Source organism: Carassius auratus, chromosome 21 (assembly GCF_003368295.1).
Source record: "Carassius auratus strain Wakin chromosome 21, ASM336829v1, whole genome shotgun sequence".
NCBI lineage: Eukaryota > Metazoa > Chordata > Actinopteri > Cypriniformes > Cyprinidae > Carassius > Carassius auratus.
In genome coordinates, this window is record NC_039263.1 from 3399676 (window position 1) to 3420175 (window position 20500).

General features: G+C 36.0%; 1 protein-coding gene across 1 annotated transcript in view; it reads right to left on the minus strand.

The window, feature by feature from the left end:
- stk10 (serine/threonine kinase 10) overlaps positions 1-20500 on the minus strand; it is a 35485-nt gene continuing 14985 nt past the window's right edge. The window contains exons 3-19 of the mRNA XM_026195500.1: positions 19087-19135; positions 18494-18643; positions 16922-16994; positions 15084-15278; positions 14819-14900; positions 12449-12583; positions 10847-11464; positions 8199-8320; positions 6157-6280; positions 5035-5214; positions 3577-3669; positions 3376-3505; positions 3165-3289; positions 2881-3069; positions 2682-2807; positions 1573-1686; positions 1-1068 (exon numbers count right to left, since the gene is read on the minus strand). Of these exons, the coding sequence (XP_026051285.1) occupies positions 928-1068; positions 1573-1686; positions 2682-2807; positions 2881-3069; positions 3165-3289; positions 3376-3505; positions 3577-3669; positions 5035-5214; positions 6157-6280; positions 8199-8320; positions 10847-11464; positions 12449-12583; positions 14819-14900; positions 15084-15278; positions 16922-16994; positions 18494-18643; positions 19087-19135 (2646 nt within the window). The 3' untranslated portion in view covers positions 1-927. The remainder of the gene's footprint in view (positions 1069-1572; positions 1687-2681; positions 2808-2880; positions 3070-3164; positions 3290-3375; positions 3506-3576; positions 3670-5034; positions 5215-6156; positions 6281-8198; positions 8321-10846; positions 11465-12448; positions 12584-14818; positions 14901-15083; positions 15279-16921; positions 16995-18493; positions 18644-19086; positions 19136-20500) is intronic.

Here is a 20500-nt window from a genome sequence, read left to right on the forward strand (position 1 = left end):
AACTGTAAGGATGAATAATAAACATCTCATTTATTATAGATACTCTGGTTGGACACTTTCATACATCACCCACACTGATCCTATGGCTACACAGAGTTACAGACTCAGAAAAGAAAGAAAAAAAGTAGGTATTGGCTGTGTAAATAGATATCCTTAAAATGGCTAAAGAATGGAAGTTGTTGTAAAATAACACCTGTATAAAAGCTGAAGGCAGCAACATATTGCACTTTGGTTAGGTGACAGTGCTTTAGACAGCAACATATAACAAATGATAAATAATAAACTGAAGAAAACATGCATGAAAAGCTCATTTCTGAAGCCGTGGGTCTCATCGCTCTCGTCCAGTGTGATGCATTTACAGTAAATGTGCCACTGACAGTCAATAACTCACATATTGGTGAACATTGCAGATTAATAAAAATAGCAAACTAGTTGCGGTCTAAAACATAAAACGACAACAAAACATTCGGTAAAATAATGTACCAATTAAAATGTACACTTTTTCACTTTAGTAAAGAAAGACTTAAAAATAAAATCAGCATTTAAACATTTGTACAAGGAAACTGGTTATAAAAGAAAAGTGATGAGTTGCAATATATATATTAAATGATCATAGAAAAAATACAATATATAAGAATATGCAAGATTTGTGCAATATATTTGGCAATGCAATTTTTGCTAACTTGAACATAATATGACAACAGTAGCTTTTAAATAAACGAAGGCGCAAAGAAACGACGCCGTTCAATGTTTCTTACTCACCAGTAGAAAATCCCTGCGTTTGAATGAATGCATCAATACACTTCCATCTCTGTTGGTCACTATTGAATGAATGAAGGTGAGTGTACTCTAAAGAGACGCTGTGTTTGTCAGTATCTGTGTTTCTTTGGCTTCAGGGTCATGTGGTTGAAGTTTCTCGTGCTTGGCTCATGTGGTGGACGAATCGACGTACGGGACGAACTTTGTGAGTCTGTTTGGTGAGCCGACGTTCTGACACTGGGAATCTTCACTCATCTTGAAGAAAAGCTCCTGCTCTTTCTTCCTCAGGTTCAGTTCTTCCTCTAGGACCTGAGAGAGAGAGAGAGAGAGAGAGAGGAAACAACAACAACACATTAGACTTCAAAAGATTATCCACATCAGACAATAACATCTTCCCTCTCATTACTGTCAAACCAGTTTCATTTAAACCGTAGTCACTATACAAGTTAATGCATTGCTTTAATGCCTTTATATTATAATAAAAAGAAATTCAGCAATCTAATATATCTATATATATATCGTTTTTTCAGCAGCAAATCAGCATATTAGAATGATTTCTGAAGATCATGTGATGCTTAAGGCTGGAGTTATGATCGCTGCAATAAATTACAGTAGAACAGATTAATATAGGCCTGTATTAAAAAGGCGTAACATTAAAATATAAAAACTGTGTTTATAATTGCAATATTTAACAACTTTTCCCCCAGTCAAATTATCAAATGCAGTCCTGGTGAGCGGTATAGACTTCAAAATCTTCCGAGCCCAATCTTTTGACCTGTAGTGTGTAATTAATGTGTTTGGTGAAGCGCAGACCTTCTTCCTGGGCTTGAGGCGTTCCCTCCACTCCTTCAGCTGCTGGTTGTGCTGCTCGTCCAGAGACTTCAGGCGCTGCGTCTCGTTTTCTATCAGCAGGTGACACTTCTCGTTCTGCAGGAGACAATCACACAGATCAGGCTGCGGAAACACTAATAGACACACACAGCTTTTTCGTTTGACAGAGGTTTCTGAATTTGAATGTGAATTTGGAATTAGAGGGATTTGAAAACGATGCATGTTTAATGGTGTGATGTATATTATATTGATATATATTTATGTTTATACTAGTATGTGCTGTTCACTTTCTAAAGATATACTGGATCATCATTTGTAAACATTGCAAACAAATTTCACCTAGTGGAAATGTTCGATACCGCAGCCAAACAAAATCTTAATGAAAGCTCATTTTTTTGTGATATCAATCTCAAATTTGGAACACAACATCTTTGGATTTCTAACAGGTTTAAAGTAAAACATGTTTTAGAAAATAAGTAATTAGAGTTTTTGGATCTGAGTGGCTCATTAGTGTGTACTTTACTAGATCATTTATTTGCAAATTAAAAAACATACATTTAAAATAATTATTCTTCATGAAAACAACAAAAAAAATCAGCATCATGTATCTAACTTATCACTTTCGAGTTAGAGTCGAGTGTCATCAGGAAAGCAGTGATATTAAAAGCCATGTTTCTCAATGACATAACCTAGTGGTGCCATTTAGACAGAGAAGAGAAGGGGTCCAAGAACTGAACCCTGGGGCACCCCGGTAGTTAGATATTGCGACTCAGACACCTCACCTCTCCAAGATACTTGGAGTGTGACCGTCTATATATGATACCATGTAGACAGAGAAGAAAAGTGGTCCAAAAACTGAACCCTGAGGCACCCCGGTAGTTAGATGTTGCACCTTAGACACCTCACTTCTCCAAGATACTTGGAGTGTGACCGTCTATATATGATGCCATGTAGACAGTAGAGAAGTGGTCCAAGAACAGAACCCTGAGGCACCCCAGTAGTTAGATATTGCGACTTAGACACTTCACCTCTCCAAGATACTTGGAGTGTGACCGTCTATTAGAAAGACCAACATGAAGAGTTTAGTTCACCTGCAGCTGCTGCAGTTCTCTGGCATTTCCCTCGCATTCGCTGATCTTTTCCCTCATCTGGTTCTCATGTTTCTGCTGCTGGTGCAAGCGCTCTGCCTTCTGCCTCTTCTCCTCCAGCCTGGAGAACTGAGAGAAAGAGAGAGGAGATGAGGGTCTCTCAGAGCAGGATACTGTACGGGTGGCTGGAGACATTCTTTACCTGCTTGGTCTTCTCACGGTCTTCTGCGGAGCTCCCGCTGGACTGGATCCTCAGGCTCTTCTTGAACATGGCCATGCGTGTTTTGGCCTCGCTGCGCTGGATCTTGGGCAGCCTGTTCTTCTCCTGCTGCTGTCGGGCCTTGAGGAGCTCGATCATACGCTGGTTGTAGCACTGCATCTGCTCCTGCTCCTGTGACAGGACACACAGACACTGGTCAGACACGGACCAGCCTTACCTCATTCAACCAAGGTTGTTTAAAGTGCTGTACAAGCATGCTTGCAGACCTTCTCGTGTTTCTTGAGGAGCTGGTGTCTCTGCAGGAAGTACTGGTCCTTCAGCTGCTGTTTGAGGAGCTGGTGTCTCTCGTGCAAGTTCTTCTCTTCCAGATCCCAGATTGTGGCTTCTCGCTCTGACACACAACAGCAGCACTTGTAAGCATGCGGTCTATGTAAAACCTGATTTGGTAAGGATGCTCTGGTCTGAGTGCATTTATACCTCGGAGCAGATTCTGTTTCTTGATGAGACACTGGCGCTCCGTCTCGGAGATCTCCCGCTTGTTCTGAGCGATGATGCTCTTCAGAGTCGAGTCCAGAAAATCCCTCTGATCTGCCAGGAACTTCTCTTCCTGCGCAGAGAAGAGTCAGGAACCAAAACAAGACACACCGTTGTGCACACAGCTTCAAGTCTTTCACTGACCTCGTCTGATTTCATCTGCTGGAAGTTGTTCATTTTGATCTTCAGGCTGTCTTTCCTCTGACTCCTGGGCAGCTTCTCCACTTCTTGTTTGACCTGAGACGAAAAATGTTTCAAATTGGACACAATTCAAAGTTAACTACAACGACCCCACGTGCTTTATGATTTAAAAACGTCACAAATGTTAATGCATTAGATAATCGATCAGACGTAACAGTTAGAACAAAGACTTTTCAATCTTTGTGACGCATTTTAAAGTTGAGTTTTGCATTAGTTAAATTTTTTTTTTAAGAAAACATTACGAGACGTCGGTGGCTCTTTTTGCAAAAAAACCTAGTCATAGTTTGTCATTTATTAAAATTTCAACATATAGTCGTAAGTTATTGTTTTTTTAGATTTTCTCAAAATCAAACATATTGCTTCTAGATGTTTACTCTTATTTAAAAAATAAAGAAAAAAAAAAAAATAAAGTCAGTGCATTGATGATATCTCACATTTAATATTTTTTTCTGTCATATTATCATCCAAAATAAAAAAAATAATAATAATTTTCGTCTAATTTTGTTATCTTTTGATAAAAAAGCATGTGTATATTTCAGAAAATAAGTTGTTTACATATTAAATATATTTATATCATAAAATATATGCATTTATATGAATGAAAGGTTTCAACACTTTCACCGTTCACAGTCTTTATTACCACTTTTTATTTTTTTATTTTAGATACAGTTCTAGAATATAATTTATGCATTTTAATGTATTTCTCAGTTCATTTCATTATTATAATAATATATTATTATTATTATTATGGAAAATGAATGTATTACTCACAGTAAATAATTACTAGTGACTAATTACATCTTCAACAATGTTATTAGATTACTGTACAAATCACTCTCTCCAAAAATCATTTAGTTGCTTATTACTAATTACTTTCTAAATCCTAGATCTAAATTAATGAATGATACAAGGATAGACATGAAACGGTTATTTTAATTCGTTCAAATAAATAATATAGATAACTACATAAATTATTCTGGGTCCTGTTCTCATCTCTAAATTTTTACTATGAACTAACTATACTTTTGCTTCAATATAAACCTAATAAATGCTTATTAATACTTAATTAACTCGCCAAAGTATTTAAAAGTGAGAAGGTACATAAAAAGCATGCATTTTAAGCTTAGACTTGTGTCTATGTTAATGCTAAATCCACTACTGTATTGTGTTTTATATTAATGTTCAACAGCCTATACACAGTATTACATTTAATTACATAAGAAGTAAAGAAATAAGAGTAATCCCTTACTAAATTACAGTAACTATGTATTTAGTAACTAGTTTCCCCCTTATAATAAATAGCATGAATAAAGCATTAATGTATTGTTGGCAGTTGTGTCAAGGAAAGTTTGAGAGATCACTGAAATGACAGTAAAGTGCAGTTTTAACTCTTAGTCGGACCTCTTTCTTGCGGTGTTTCATCTGGTCCAGGAACTTGTTGTAGGCTTTCTCTTGTTCTGCGCGGATGCGTTTGCCCTCGTCTCGCAGTCGCACCGTGTGCTCCGTCTCCATTTTCTCGATGGTCTGCTTCTGCTGCTTCTCTAACGTCTCCAGCTCTGTGTCGTAGTATTTCTTCTTGGCCTGTGAGCGATATATATCAGCACTATTCACTGACATTTTATTTAAGAGTGCAATATGTGTCTCTGCAGCACAGAAGCAGTCATAAGTAGCACATTGTATGGGTCAAAATTATACTTTTTTTTTTTAATCCCAAAAATTAAGCACCTTGCAAATTTCCTATTGTAGAAATATATCAAAACTTAATTTTTGATTAGTAATTTGCATTGCTAAGAACTTCATTTGAACAACTTTAAAGATGATTTTTGTGCATGAACCAATCCCAACTTCTATCAACGTCAGACACTACAGACCAATGCTTTTATTTTATTTTTTTTCCCAAACTGGGAATTTTAAGTGCAACCATAACAGGTCTTCTTTTAGACAGAAAGAAAACATCCCAAAATACACATCTGATGTTTAGATTTCAATTCTAATAAATGTTTTCTTATGCACTGAGCCAAAAGCACTTGCATACACAATAGTCCAGTTCTGTTGCAATCTTTGTATAATAATAAACCATTCACCTGATTTATATAACATTTAATATTTATAGTGTATAATACTATTTATAGTGAATGGGTGCCGTCAGAATGAGAGTCCAAACAGCTGATAAAACATCACAATAATCCACAGACAAAAGATTAAACAAATACAGCATAAAGATGTTTTTGAACTGTTTTAATGCTGCTTGATCTCCTGATTCAGACCAGAACACTTTTTCACTGGAGGAAGCATCGTTTATTTGGGTTAAAAACATCTTAATTGATGATGTTCACTGATGGACTGGAGTGCTGTGGATTATTGTGATGTTTTATCAGCTGTCATTCTGACGGCACCCATTCACTGCAGAGCATCCATTGATGAGATGCAACGACATTTCTCCAGATCTGATGAAGAATCAGACTCATCCTAATCTCAGATGGCCTTGATGGGAAAGTGATCTGATCTAGTGTAGTGACTCACGTTCATCTCCTGGTCGAATCTGCGCTGCATCTGCTCCCACTGCTCCTTCAGCTTCAGCGTGAGTAAAGCCTGAGCGCGGTGTTGCTCCTTCTGCAGCAGACGCAGATCTCGCAGCTCCTGACGCCTGCGTGTGTCAATCAACAAACACATGTGAGGAACCATTCATCACCTGTTACACAACAACCTGTAATCCCAAAACTGCATGACATTGTTTCTTCTGTCAAACATCTGTTTGAAATGTCTGTACAATGGAAGCCAATGTGGATTAGTTACTTCTTCTGTGTTCTGCAGACAGTCGTACGGCTTAGGAACGACAGCAGGGTGAGTAAATGATGAGAGAATACTCACTTTCGGGCGACTATCCCTTTAAGTGGAACATTTGAAAAACACACACGTGACCCCGGAGCACAAATGGTGTATTTGTAGCAATAGACAACAATGCATTCATTGTATGGGTCAAAATGATAAATTTTAACATTAGGATATTAAGTAAAGATCATGTTCCATGAAGATATTTTGTATGTTTCCTACCGTAAATATATCAAAACTAATTTTTTTCTCAGAAATATGCATTGCCAAAAACATAATTTGAACAACTTTAAAGATGATTTTTTCAATTATTTAAATTCTTTTGCTCCCTCAGATTCCAGATTTTCAAATACTGTCCTCCTAACAAACCACACACATCAATGGAAAGATGATTTATTCAAGATGCATGAATTTCAGTTTTAGAAAAACGACCCTCTTGACTGGTTTTGTGCTCCGGGTCACATGTGAAGTCTCCCGCCGACCCAAGAATGCTCAGAATGTGGCGGCAGAGGAGTCAGACACCCCCAGCTCATTCAGGACATGACTGCACTGACAGCAGAACACCAGAGGAATGTCCCACACTCACATCTAATGTGAAGCCTGTCATTCTTCAACACCACAGAACCAAAAGAGAGAAAGAAAGACATTACCGTATATAAGTCTAGATAGACTAATGTTCTCTGTCTTTATGCAAATATAGCCTAATACAATTCATTTAAATAATTATAATAATAAATTCCATACGTATGCCATTCAAAAGTTTAGGATCAGTAAAAAAAAAAGTTAGTTTTTTTTTTTTTTTTTTTTATAATCAATGCTGCATTTATTTGATTAAAAAAAATATGTTGTTAAATATTTGTACAATTTAAAATTACGTTTTGTATTTCAATATATTTTAAAATATAATTTATTTCTATAATGTGTTTATTTCCATTTCTACTCCATTATACAAGTAATGACGTATAGAAGTAACAATGTACACTACCATTCAAAAGTCTGAGGGCAGAGCATCTTTTCATTTTTGTTTGAAAGAAATTAATACTTTTAATCAGAAAGGATGTGTTAAATTAATAAAAAGTGATTCTTAAGACTTATATTCTTTTAAGAGATTTATATTTTGAATAAAAAGAATCAAAGAATCCTGAAAACGTTTCCTCAAAAAATATATCATCCTTGAATCACAGGAATAAATTCTGTTTAAGGTATATTAAAATAGCAAAAATATTTCACATTATTATTAAAATTTTCTCAGTATTTTTCATCAAATAAACGCAGTCTTGATGAGCAAAAGAGACTCGAGAATCTTGCTGATCACAAACTTTGAATAGCAGACTCAAAAATCTGAATCTTGATTTTAGGGTCAAATCCGTCCTGTACGAGGTGTTGTTTGTGCTCTCGTCAGGGGATATAACATCACATGTGAGTTCTCCATCACACCAGAAGATGGCAGAAGTGTGTGTGTGTGTATCAGCAGCTGAGGTGTTTCACAGGAATCTAGATGATGGATTGATCTGTTTAAGGGAGATCTGATCTCTCCGTTTGTCCTTTAAAAGCAGCCCACTTCCTCTGGCTCCACACAAAGCTTCCCTTGTGTATTTATGTCCCGTTTGGAAAGGACAAGGTCTCGGACCTGAGACTGAAATAGTCTGTTTACTCAGCCGAGATCCAAGATCAAGTGGAAAAATGCTGCTAGGTTTTTATTTTTAAGAGTTTGCTAAAGAGCGTGAACTTGCCTGAGGAACCTCATCTCCTCGTCTTTCTTCTCGTCGTCAGAGATGATTTTGGAGGTGGTGACGCTCAGCTCCACACCGTCCACCAGGAACTTACGCGTGCGCTTCAGCGTCTTCTTGTTGTCCTGGAGGAAAGATAAACCAGAGAGAAATGGTAGTGAGGACACGGAGGCTGTCGTGGGTGTGGAAGCAGGATTTTAAAGAACTGGGGATTTAAGAAATACAAATAAAATACACGCAGAACTTGGTGGCAAATTATTAAGCAAACCATTAAAATAAACGCAATATTTAAAATAAAATGCATGTTACCTGACGATTTGAACACACTTGAGGTACAGTCAATGGAACAATCCTTATCTAATTTAACTTGATATACTTGAGTTTAATTCAAATATACAAATATATTACATTTATTCATTTAGCAGACGCTTTTAACCAAAGAGACTTACAGATGAGGACGGTGGAAGCAATCAAAAACAACAAAAAGAGCAATGATATATAAGTGCTATAACAAGTCTCAGTTAGGTTAACACAGTACACGTAGCATGGGATTTTAAATAATATAATATAAAGAAAACAGACAGAATAAAAAAAGAATAGAGCAAGCTAGAGTTAGAGGTCTTAACACACACACACACACACATACATATACAATTGCATAATAAATGAAAAGAAAATAGAATAAAAAAAGTTTAAAAGAATGGCATTTAATTCAAATACTTATAATTTTTTTTCTCTTTTTTTTATAAATTAATGATTTTATTTAGAAATTATGTTATACTGATAAAAAGTGTGATATAAAAGTCTTATATTAGATTTAAAGTCTTAATAAATAAATAAATAAATAATGTGCTTTTTAACTTTTTATAGTTCAAAGAATCCTGAATTTTTTTTATATATATATATATATATACACACACACACACACACACACACGCACACACACGCACACGCACACACATACACATACACACACACAATTGCATAATAAATGAAAAGAAAATAGAATACAAAAAGATTAGAAAGGTAGTTAGATTTTTTTTTTTTGAATAGAATAAGAATATTATATATATATATATATATATATATACACTAATGTCAAAAGTTGGAGATCAGTTTTCTTTTCTTTTATTTACTTTTTTTTTTGCTTAATGAATAAAAAAAGTTTAAAAGAATGGCATTTAATTCAAATACTTAAATTAATGATTTTATTTAGAAATTATGTTATACTGATAAAAAGTGTGATATAAAAGTCTTATATTAGATTTAAAGTCTTAATAAATAAATAAATAAATAATGTGCTTTTTAACTTTTTATAGTTCAAAGAATCCTGAAATTGTTTTATATATATATATATATATATATATATATATATATATATATATATATATATATATATATATGCACACACACACACACGCACGCACACACACGCACGCACACACACACATTATATTTCTGAAGATCATGTGACACTGAAGACTGGAGTAATGATGCTGAAAATACAGTTTTGTTTACAGAAATAAATTACACTTTAACAGATATATACATAGAAAATATTAAATTTTAATTGAAATAATATTTCAGAATATTACGTTTTTTTCTGTATTTTTGATCAAATAAATGCACCCTTTACAGGCAAAAGACGTCTTTCAAATATAACACAACAAATAATATAAAAAATCTTACTGATTCCAAACTTTTGAAACATTAGTATATATATAATAAAATATGTATATGCAAACATATACTAAAACAGCACTGATTTATAGACCCAGAGGAATAATGAATAGTTAAACTGGAGCAAGAAAGAAGAAAAGATGAAGCAAAACCATGTGAAGCGTCTGAACCGGAAGAAGTGAGATTAAAACCAGTTCTGACAGGAAGTGTTAGCAGCTCAAAAACTGTAAATATTTAAACATCATGGAAGTATTTGTTCAAAGTTCAAATATCTGGATGATTTGTCGTTTGGTTTAATTGGATCATCAGACACTGTTGAAATCGTATTTGATTGGATCTCGTCGTGATCACGAACCATTCTGAGACGCAGCAGAGCAAACACTCTCATCCTCTCTAGATAGACACTGACAGCACGTTTGTCGTTTCTATATAACACTCGTCCTGTGATGTGGTTTCAGCGCGACAGAGCCACAATTCCCACACTGTGCAGAGTGCATCAATGTTTGCTTTCTGACGGAGCAGTGTCAGAACTGAAGGACAAGAGGAGCTCAGCGTCTGCATCACGCTGCAAATATGACAGAAATGAGCAACGAGGCAGCTCTCTGCAGAACTTAACAATCACCACACAGAGACCGAGGCACAATGCTGAATGCACCAGAGACAAAGAGCGCTCGGGAGAAATGCATGACGCCAGCCTCACAGACGAGCCACTGCAAATCAATGACTTCATTTACAGTAATGTTCTGCGTTCAAAACTATCGTTTCTGAAGGTTACACTGGAGCACAATACAAGTCCATGAGGGAAGATGTTGATAATAAACACACACACACACACACACACACACATAAGAGCAAGTGTGTCATTGCTGTTCCATGCAGATAGTGTGAACAGCACACAGAAGGGGAGTTGAGGTTTTGAAAATCATTTTTGTCCACCTGTAAATGAACACATGATTTAAACACAGACTCACCCGTATAGAGATGGTGCCCAAGTCTTTGTTGACGGACATATCCCCGGACAGGTTCAAGCTGATGTCCATGTTCTCACTCGTCACATCAGAGAATCGTTTCGATAACCTGCCGTTTGATAACCTTTCCCCATCCTCTCCAGCCAGTGAGGAGCGGTCGCTCATCACAGACATGCGATTGTTTGGGTCTCTAGTCTCGGTTCGGCTCAGAATGGCATGCGGCTGCTGGCTGGGCGTCTCCCTCGTGCTAAGAGCTTCATCCTTCTCCGGTTTCTCTGAGGCTTGCTCTGATCCGGATGACTCTGAAGGTTCAGGTGTTCTCCGAGAAGCTAGCTCTGGCTCTGAGCTCTCGACCGTCTTGGGCTCCTCCTCGGAGGTCGGTGTGCTCTTTCCATCCTCGATGCCGGAGTCCGAGCTGGAGGTCTTGCCTGACGCCTCGCTCTCAGGTTTGTCGTGATCCTCGTCTGGAAACCTGTCGCTGAGATCATCCTGGTCTTTCAAAGGGTTTTCGGTGGACGCAGGAGTCCTGGGGTCCTCCTCGAGCTCCATTGGAGCTCCATTGTGGTGATGGTCCCCGTATAAACTGGTCTCACTGGTTTCTGACGGGTCTTTGATGGGCACCTAGACAGAAAGCGGCTTACGTGAGATAAAAGCCTGACAATTTACATTCTTACCATACATTTCCATCATATAGACGTCAACTAGATATGAGCTGTAACTAAACAAACTTATTTTCTGTAAACACTTAAAGCTGGAGACAGGCCAGAAACGGTCAGTAAACTCGTACACAGCTGCAGGCCTTCACCCTTATAACTGTGTCCTTGCCAAAACCAGGAACCAATTGTCCTGTGCTTTATTTAACTCTGAAGAAATGTGGACGGCTTGTCCTTTGTTTCATTTTTTGTACATGAAGGCCAGATGAGGAGCGGAGGAGGAAGTGTACGAGGGGTTATTTTGAAACGCTTGTACCATTGTGTCATGTCAACACGTTTACTGCACACGGCCTCGAAGAGATCTTTAAAGAGAGACGCTGATGTGAAAGTTGGATGGGGGGGCAAGTCCTGTTACAGACACATGAGAGGAAGTGATGTCACAACAGCATTGTGCTCTAATGCGACATCAAGGGAAGCGGTGTGTTGCCAAGTCCTTGGTTTTACAGCAGGAATCATGCTACTTTACACTGTTGTTGTTTTTGTGTATAGTTGTGTATTAAAACGACTTGGAGCACTATTTCGGGGTGGAGGGGAAAACATGCAGTTGGGCTAGTTTATTTATTTAAATTTTTTTGCAGACCTGGCAACCATGCAAAAGGGCTTCTACAAGTTTTCTGAAGCTAAACGTAAGGTTATAGACCGTTTTAAGCCCAAATAAAACAAATGTGCACACTGTGTATACATCATATACACTGCAGCAATGGTAAAGTTGCTATGGTAAATATCTGCATAATTAATTGAGTTCTAAGCATACGGCATATGGACACACCCGCCCTGAATCACAGAATAAACTTTCCACACTTTAACAATTACAGACGTCTGTCCCTCTTCATGCCCCGAGCACTTTTCCATGAGCAGTGCATGTATACAGTGAGAGATGTGTGACTCGTACAGATAAGAGGTCTGCAGGGTCCTCGTCTTCTGCTTCTTCATGATTGTCCTCGATCTCCTCCATCACCTCGGCTTTGGCTTCGGCCACCAGCTCTCTCAGCGGGCGGTTGGTGTTCACCGAACTGACGAAAGGATGCTGAAACACAAAGATTATTCACTGTGCATATTAACAATAATACGTCACCTTGAGCAGCACACACAACAAATAAACTGGGAGATTAATTCATCACTGTGTTCTTCTACTCAAAACCCTGCTGTAGTTGAATATAACGTCATGTGACCTCTCAGATTCACTTGAAATACACTTGTGATCAGCAGAATTGGCAGTCAATTACAAAAAAACCCAATGAAATGTTGATCTTGAGTGAGTCTGGGGTTTAATTAGGAGAAGAGCGGGTGCTCGGGTACTGAACTGTGAAAGCAGCAGTGTACTGGAGAGAAACACTGCTCTCATTTATTATTCAGCTGAGTTACACCTTGTTTAATTGAAGCTTCCCAGCCGCCGAGCGTATGTGAGCGCAAGTCAAGCGTTAAAATCATGCAGCCAGAAACATATCAACTACCCTCACCGATGAGCTCAACTACAGCCAATGCATCCCAATTCACATTACCATGCATCCTAAACTGCTTCCCAATTCATAGTTTGCTCAAAACAGCCTGTCCATGTAGCCATGTCGAACACTGACACTGCATAAAAGCTGCCTTTGTGGACATGCATGTGATGCTCTTAAGTGCATGTGATGCTGTTTTAGGTGTGTTAAAGTCTCGTGACCTCCACCTTGGTTTCAGTCTTCAACTAGAGACTGGTCTATAAAGACTGACGTTGCAGTAAATGTTTGGCACTCTAACAGTCTATAAATTGATATATGAACTCCGCACAGAAAAGCATGCAATGTCACCTTCAGCCCAGCAAACACCTGTCTCCAGGCTGTGTTGTACGCAGCAGAGCGTTAAATGAATATGTAATACGAAACACCCAGAAGAGAGAGTGCTATCAGAGCATGAGTTACTCTATATTCAGTGGCTGCTCTGCAGGTGTCCAAAATTAACTCCTAGCACATGTGACAACAGCAGGAGAACTACCAGCCAAACATTAGGAATTACAAATAATGCCACATTTTGATATCGGCATTAAAGTAAATTCACAAAAGTGATTTTATATACATAGTGTTAATGTTTCAAATAACTTATACTAATAACTCAAAATGTAAAAATATGGGTTAAATAATGTTCCATTGTTATTCAGCGGAACAGATATATTAATGCAAAAATAAAACAACAAAATAAAAAAGTGATCAGACTAAATTTCAAAGATTTTGCTGACAAACGCGTTAAATCTAGTGGTGTGGAGGACAGTGGCAAGGATATAAAATTAATGTTGATTAGTTTTTATTAGGACTTAGCTGTGGTTATAAAATAAGCCTTTTAATGATGTCTTATTGTTACATTGAGTAACATTTTAGACATTTTCAAGATACCCCATCTTCTGAGAAAAAAAAATTAAATAGACATTTTAACATACAAATATATATACACATATATCTGTGTGTGTGTGTGTGTGCGTGTGTATATATATGTTTATATTAAAGCTGCTATAAATGTTTTAATGTTTTGATGCATGAAACCCCATCTTTAAAGTTGTCCAAATGAAGTTCTTAGCAATGCATATTACTAATAAAAAATTAAGTTTTGATATATTTACAGTAGGGAATTTGCTAAATATCTTGATGGAACATGATATTTACTTAATATCCTAATGATTTTTGGCATAAGATAAAAAATATATAATTTTGACTCAAACAATGTATTGTTGTCTATTTCTACAAATATACCTGTGCTAAGACTGCTTTTGTGCTGCAGGGTCACATATACTTGCAAAATTACTAATAAATGCAAAAACTACAAGTGGAAATTATCCACTGAAGGAAAAGCGGTTTTGAGGATTCGAGGATTGTGTTTGTGTCATCTGCACCATCCCTGCTCATCATTCTAACAGTTTGATGTAAACTATCGTGTTGCCATTTCTAATCAAATTTCCAGCAGGTTTTGAAGCAGGTTCAGAACTAATCTGGGCCGTTTTCATTACAGCACTTCTACCGTGCATGCTCTTTTTCATTTTGTAAACTCCTCAAGTGCTCAGTTCAGCGGAAGGGTGGAGGTGGAGAAATCTCCTAAAGGAAGAATGCAAATTGCTGTAATTCCCTTCATCCAGCAGCACAGGAAGCCTTTGGGGTTTGTGGCGGCCGTTTCCTTCACACGCATTCATTTGCACATACTACGGTCTCAAAATGTCTTCCCGTTAAATTACACGAGAGCAGCGGTGATGTACAGTATGTGGACACGTGACACGTCTATGTGTGCGATTTCTTACTTCTAGAAGCTGAGCAGCCGTTGGCCTCGTCTCAGGGTTTCTGTCCAAAGCTTTTTTCAGGAAATCCTTGAATTCCATCGACCTGAAATATACAAAACCATTAAACATTCGCCCGAGAGGGGGATATAATCGTATTCAGTCATATTCTAGACATGTTAACTGCTATAAATCTAAGAAAAAAGCCCCAGCTGTGCTCACAGGACAGCCCATCTTATGAGGGAGTCTCACAGTAATGATGCGAGTCACTGAAATCGTTGTGGCTCACCACTTGGCCGGCTGCTCCAGGGTGGGAGGCTCAGACTTGGCGATTTTTAGCAGGACCCTCATGGGGTTCAGCTCATGGTGAGGCGGCTCTATCTGAGCCAGCTCGATCAGCGTGATGCCCAGAGACCAGATGTCGGCTTTGTAGTCGTATGGAGCGTCCTTCATTGTCTCGCACATCACCACCTCTGGAGCCATCCTGAACATACAAGAGACATTCTGTAATGTCTGTAAACAGGACATTCCCAGTGAAGCGAACAAGTATTTGGTACTTGGTACTTGTAATTGGATTACAGTTACTTTTTTATGGATTACATGATTACATATCATTCACACAAAGGCAGTAAATATTCATAATGTATTGAGTCACACCACTTCTTATTCAGTTTCTTAATAAACAAACAAACATACATATACATACATAAATATTACTGCTGTCAAACGATTAATCACATCAAAAAATAAGAACTTGTTTACATAATATGAGCGTGTACTGTGTTTCATTAAGTATATATAAATACACACATGCATGTATACATTTAATATTAATATGTTATATTAGTATTAAGTTTAGTATTAGTAATAAGTTTATATATGATATATATATGATAAATATATGATATGAATTATATAAATATATTCATGTAAATACATGAATATATTAATTTCAAAAATATACTGTAAATTATTTCAAAAATATACTGTATGAGTTTATATTTATATATACATAATAAATATACACAGTGCACACACATTATGTAAACAAAAACTTTTTGGATGCGATTAATCCCGATTAATAACTTGACAGCAATAAAAAAGAACAAACAAAAAAACAATCAAAATTATCAACTATTTCAACTATTTGAAAATCTGGAATCTGTTTGAGAAAATCATCTTTAAAGTTGTCCAAATGAAGTTCTCGGCAATATATATTACTAATCAAAAATGTTTTGATGTATTTATGGTAGGAAATTTACAAAATATCTTCATGGAACATCCAAATTATTTTTGGAATAAAATAAAAATTGACCATTTTGACTCATACTATGTATTGTTGGCTATTGATACAAATATACCCGTGTTATTTATGACACATATTTAAAGTATGGACAAAAATATTTAAAACCTGGAAGCCTTCGGTCATTTAATGTCACATTTTCATGTTTATTTATGTTTGTTTGTGTACTTCAGAGATTCCTAAGCTTTTTTGTGAGGCGAACAACTTTGACCTAAAATATTTACTTGAAGCACCCCCCCCCCCCCCCCAAAGGTTTCAATAATTTATATCCAAGGTAATCTAAAAGTTTAATGCAATCAGACTACATTACCTAATATGTACAATCCAGATTGTGCTACTAAAAACAAATTTTGTCATGTAATCTGTAATTGACTACAAATTGTAAGTCATCTACTAAAAACTGTTAGCCAGTGACTGAAAGAATTTACTACAATCCACTAATAGAATTGATAACGTTTGTTTACGAGTCAGATAAAGCCCTTAAAAGGAAGTACAAAGATAAGAAAGATATTTAATATCAGGACATTCAAACTGAACTCTAGTTAATGATTGCTTTAGTCCTGTGGGACACAACAAACCCCTACCTTTCTATTAGTTTGATCGGAATTCATGAAATGTGTAATTATTAATTATAAGTCTGTTTTGTATAATTATATCATGCATTATGGAGTGCCAAAATGATTGAGCTCAGTTTAAGCAGCACATGAAGCGATCATCTCTTCCTCTTTACTACTAGTTATAGCACAAAATAAACATGAGTGAACATCTGAAGGTGTTGATGAAGACGTTAATAAAAGATAGCACTTAATAGCAAAAGCACTTACCAATATGGCGTCCCAATAAAAGAGTCTCGTCGTTGAAGAGTTTTGGTGTTTTTTGCAGAAACTCCAAAATCGGCTGTAACAAAAAAAGCAGATAATGTTGGATTACATGAATATTTCATCCCCGTTTCAAAAAGGCCACATTGTAATCGGTAAAACCTATAACATATATTTTATACTATTTTACATGTTGGGGTTCGTAAGATTTTGTAATGTTTTTAAATGAAAGAAGCCTCTTCTGTTCACCAAAGCTGCATTTGTTTGATTGAAAATACAGTAAAAACTGTAAAAAATTTCTGTGTGCATATCTGTTAAAGAGTAATTTATTTCTATGATGCTCCGCTGTATTTTCAGCATCTTTCCTCCAGTCTTAAGTGTCACATGATCTTCAGAAATCTGAATAATATGATGATTTGCTGCTCAGGAAACATTTGTGATCATTATCAATGTTGAAAACAGTGATGCTTAATATTTTTGTGGAAATTTTTTTCCAAGATTCCTGGATAACAGGAAGTTTCTTAAAATAGGAAAAAAATAATTTACAATAATAGTGGTTTGAACTTAATTTTTTAGCAATTAAATGGCATTTTGTTTTGTTTTTGGTGGTGGGGGGTCTGCCTAGCATGCGTGTATTATGCTATATGGATATGTATTTCTGTGTCAGCTATGACATATACGACTCCTCAGTCATGTGTGGAGCAGATGTGAAGCAGCATTCAGAGGGAATAATTTGCTCATTCAATCACTAAATCCAGTGAGACTTGAGCAGAGCAGTGTAATGAAATATTATGAGTCAGCTCTTGGCAAACTGTGGTACTTTACAACACAACTTTCATACAAGGTTTCAAGGAAGTGTGGAATGTGTGTGTGTGTGTAAGGGTGTGAGAAAGGTCAAAAGAATTAGTAGGAGATCTTTTGCTCTGTAACAAATCCTACCTAAAAAGCCTTTTAAGGCACCACAGCTGCACACCTGATCACTTTAATATGGCCTTTGCTGAATGAAAGAATTAAATGAATGGTAATGTTTTATTATGGCTTCAACAAAAATATGAAGCAGCAAAACTACTTATCAACACTGAATCCACTAATCAGAAATGTTTTTTTTTTTAGCAGCAAATCTTCATATTAGTATGATTTCTGAACGATAATGTGACACTGGAGTAATGAAGCTTAAAAATCACTTATTTTTACATGCAAAAATGTTATTTTTAGTGTAACTGTATCCAATACATAGAGCCTTGGTTGGCATAAGAGTGTTCTTTAAAAAAAATAAAATTAAGATAAAATACAATAAAAAAAAAAAATACAAAAATAAAATCTTAGTACAGAGTTGTTTCGTGAGTATTCCAAATCAATCATGTTTTTTTTACAATCCAGTTAAAAATCAAATCAGAAAGAGTTTATGTGCTTGAGAAAAAAAGAAAAGAAAAGACAAATGATACCAAATATATAGCTTTTTCCATAAGAGAAACCTCAGCACAAATCAACTTGTTTAAATTTCATAATCATGGTTGTCAGTTTTAAACTACACCCAACTCAAAACGATGCGTCAGACTGATTCGTTTACATACGAACCTAGCTTGATGTCTCCGTCCAGTGTGAGGAGAACGTTTCCAGCCTTCAGGTCTCTGTGGATGATCTTCATGCTGTGGAGATACTGAAGAGCCTCCAGCATTTGTTTACAGACCACCTGAATCTGAGGCTCTTCAAGACCCCTGTCCAGCTCTGAAAGGACACAAACAATAAACTCTTCAGACCAGTGCGTCAAACACTTCAAAAGAAAAAAGCTATTATATTATATTATATTATATTATATTATACTATATTATATTATATAAAGCCAAATTGAACCCTATTTTTTATTATTAAAAAGTATTTTACAATTAAAAAATGAAAAATCTGTCAATGTCAAACACACAAAACATGCATATTCAATAAACCTGAGTTTGAGAGGCAGGGCAGTGTAACCAAAGTCAATGAACTTTAAGTGACCTTGACTGGCTCGTTAATAAAACACCCAAAATAATGCAATATCCTGTTTAAACTTCAGAGAAAAATGAGTTTGCCTACTCACCCATGAGCTAATAACAAAAGATCATCAAAAGGAAGCAGGGGGCTTTTATAAAAACGAAAACATTAAGGGAAGCAACAGGAGATTCAGGTCTTACCTAACATTGTGGCATCGACTGCACCTCCGGGGCAAAACTCGATCATTATCTGTGGGGGGTAAATGAGGTACAACGAGAGATGCTTTAGTTCAGGAAAGAGATTTCTGGCTGATTCAGAAACAGAACTCAGTGGAGTTGAAAGAAAAGAGTCACTTGATATAAACAGGAAAAGGTGGTGCAGTGCATGGGAATAGAACAATGTCAGACTGATCCAGTTTATTTGAGAATTAGAGGAATGAACGTCATGACTTGTTCACTCATACAAAAGTTTGGTATTAGTAATATTTGTAATTTTTTAAGAATTCTCTTCTGTTGACCAAGACTGCATTTATATAATCAAAAGTACAGTGAAATCTGTAATATTTTAAAATATTATTACAACTTAAAATAGATGATTGCCATGTAAATATACAGTAGAAAATCAAATTTATTCCTGTGATCAAAGCTGAATATTCAGCATCATTACTCCAGTCTCTTTTTTTGTCGCATGATCCTTCAGAAGTAATTATAATATTCTGATTTATTATCGGTGTTTGTAACTGTTGTCTTTTCTATCACATTTGATTAATTTAACACATCCTTACTGAATACAATTATTAATTTCTTTAAAAAAAAAAAAAAAAGAAAAAAAAAAGAAAAAAGAAAACCTACTGGCCCCAAATTTTGGAACAGTAATGTTTTGGTAAAAAAACGAGTGCTTTTCCAGTTTAACAATGTTAAAATATTTAACACAGGGGCGGGGTTAGGGTTGGCTGGCCCACTCACAACTGCTGCTTCTGTCCCTTTTTTTCTGGAAAAATTTTGTGTTTAAACGCAGAACATCTTTCCGAGCACAACAAACGGGAGACTTTCCAGAGCTTCAGCAGAACATCAGTGAACTGTGGTCAGATGAGATGTCAGGCCATGAGAAAACACGATGCATATAAGATCTGTGTCACGTTCAGCAGCGGGACCTCAAAGTAATAGCCGCCAAAACAACCTAATAACCAGCTGCTGTGATGTCTGTTCATCAAAGAACAAAAGAAAATGAGGAAATCAGTAACATTTGTAGTTTTAAGGATTTTTCTAAATTTAATTTAATTTAATTTGAAGGGCACAGATAAATATGACATTTATTAAAATAGGTTTATATGAAGATGGCTTTATGTTCACTTAAATTAGAATTTTATCTAATAAAGGTTAAAATTGATAGATCTCATTTATACTGTACTGATGAATGGCTATAATCAATGGTCAATTTCATAGAGACATCAGTATTATTGGTATCACTGAAACTTGCCTTCAGTCATAAAAAAAGATACAACTAAACAAATATTTTTTAAAAAGCTGTTTTTATGTTGTATATGTGTATATTTCATGTGAAATTATTGCAGTATAAAAGTATATTTACTTTAATGTTAGGTAAGATTCATAA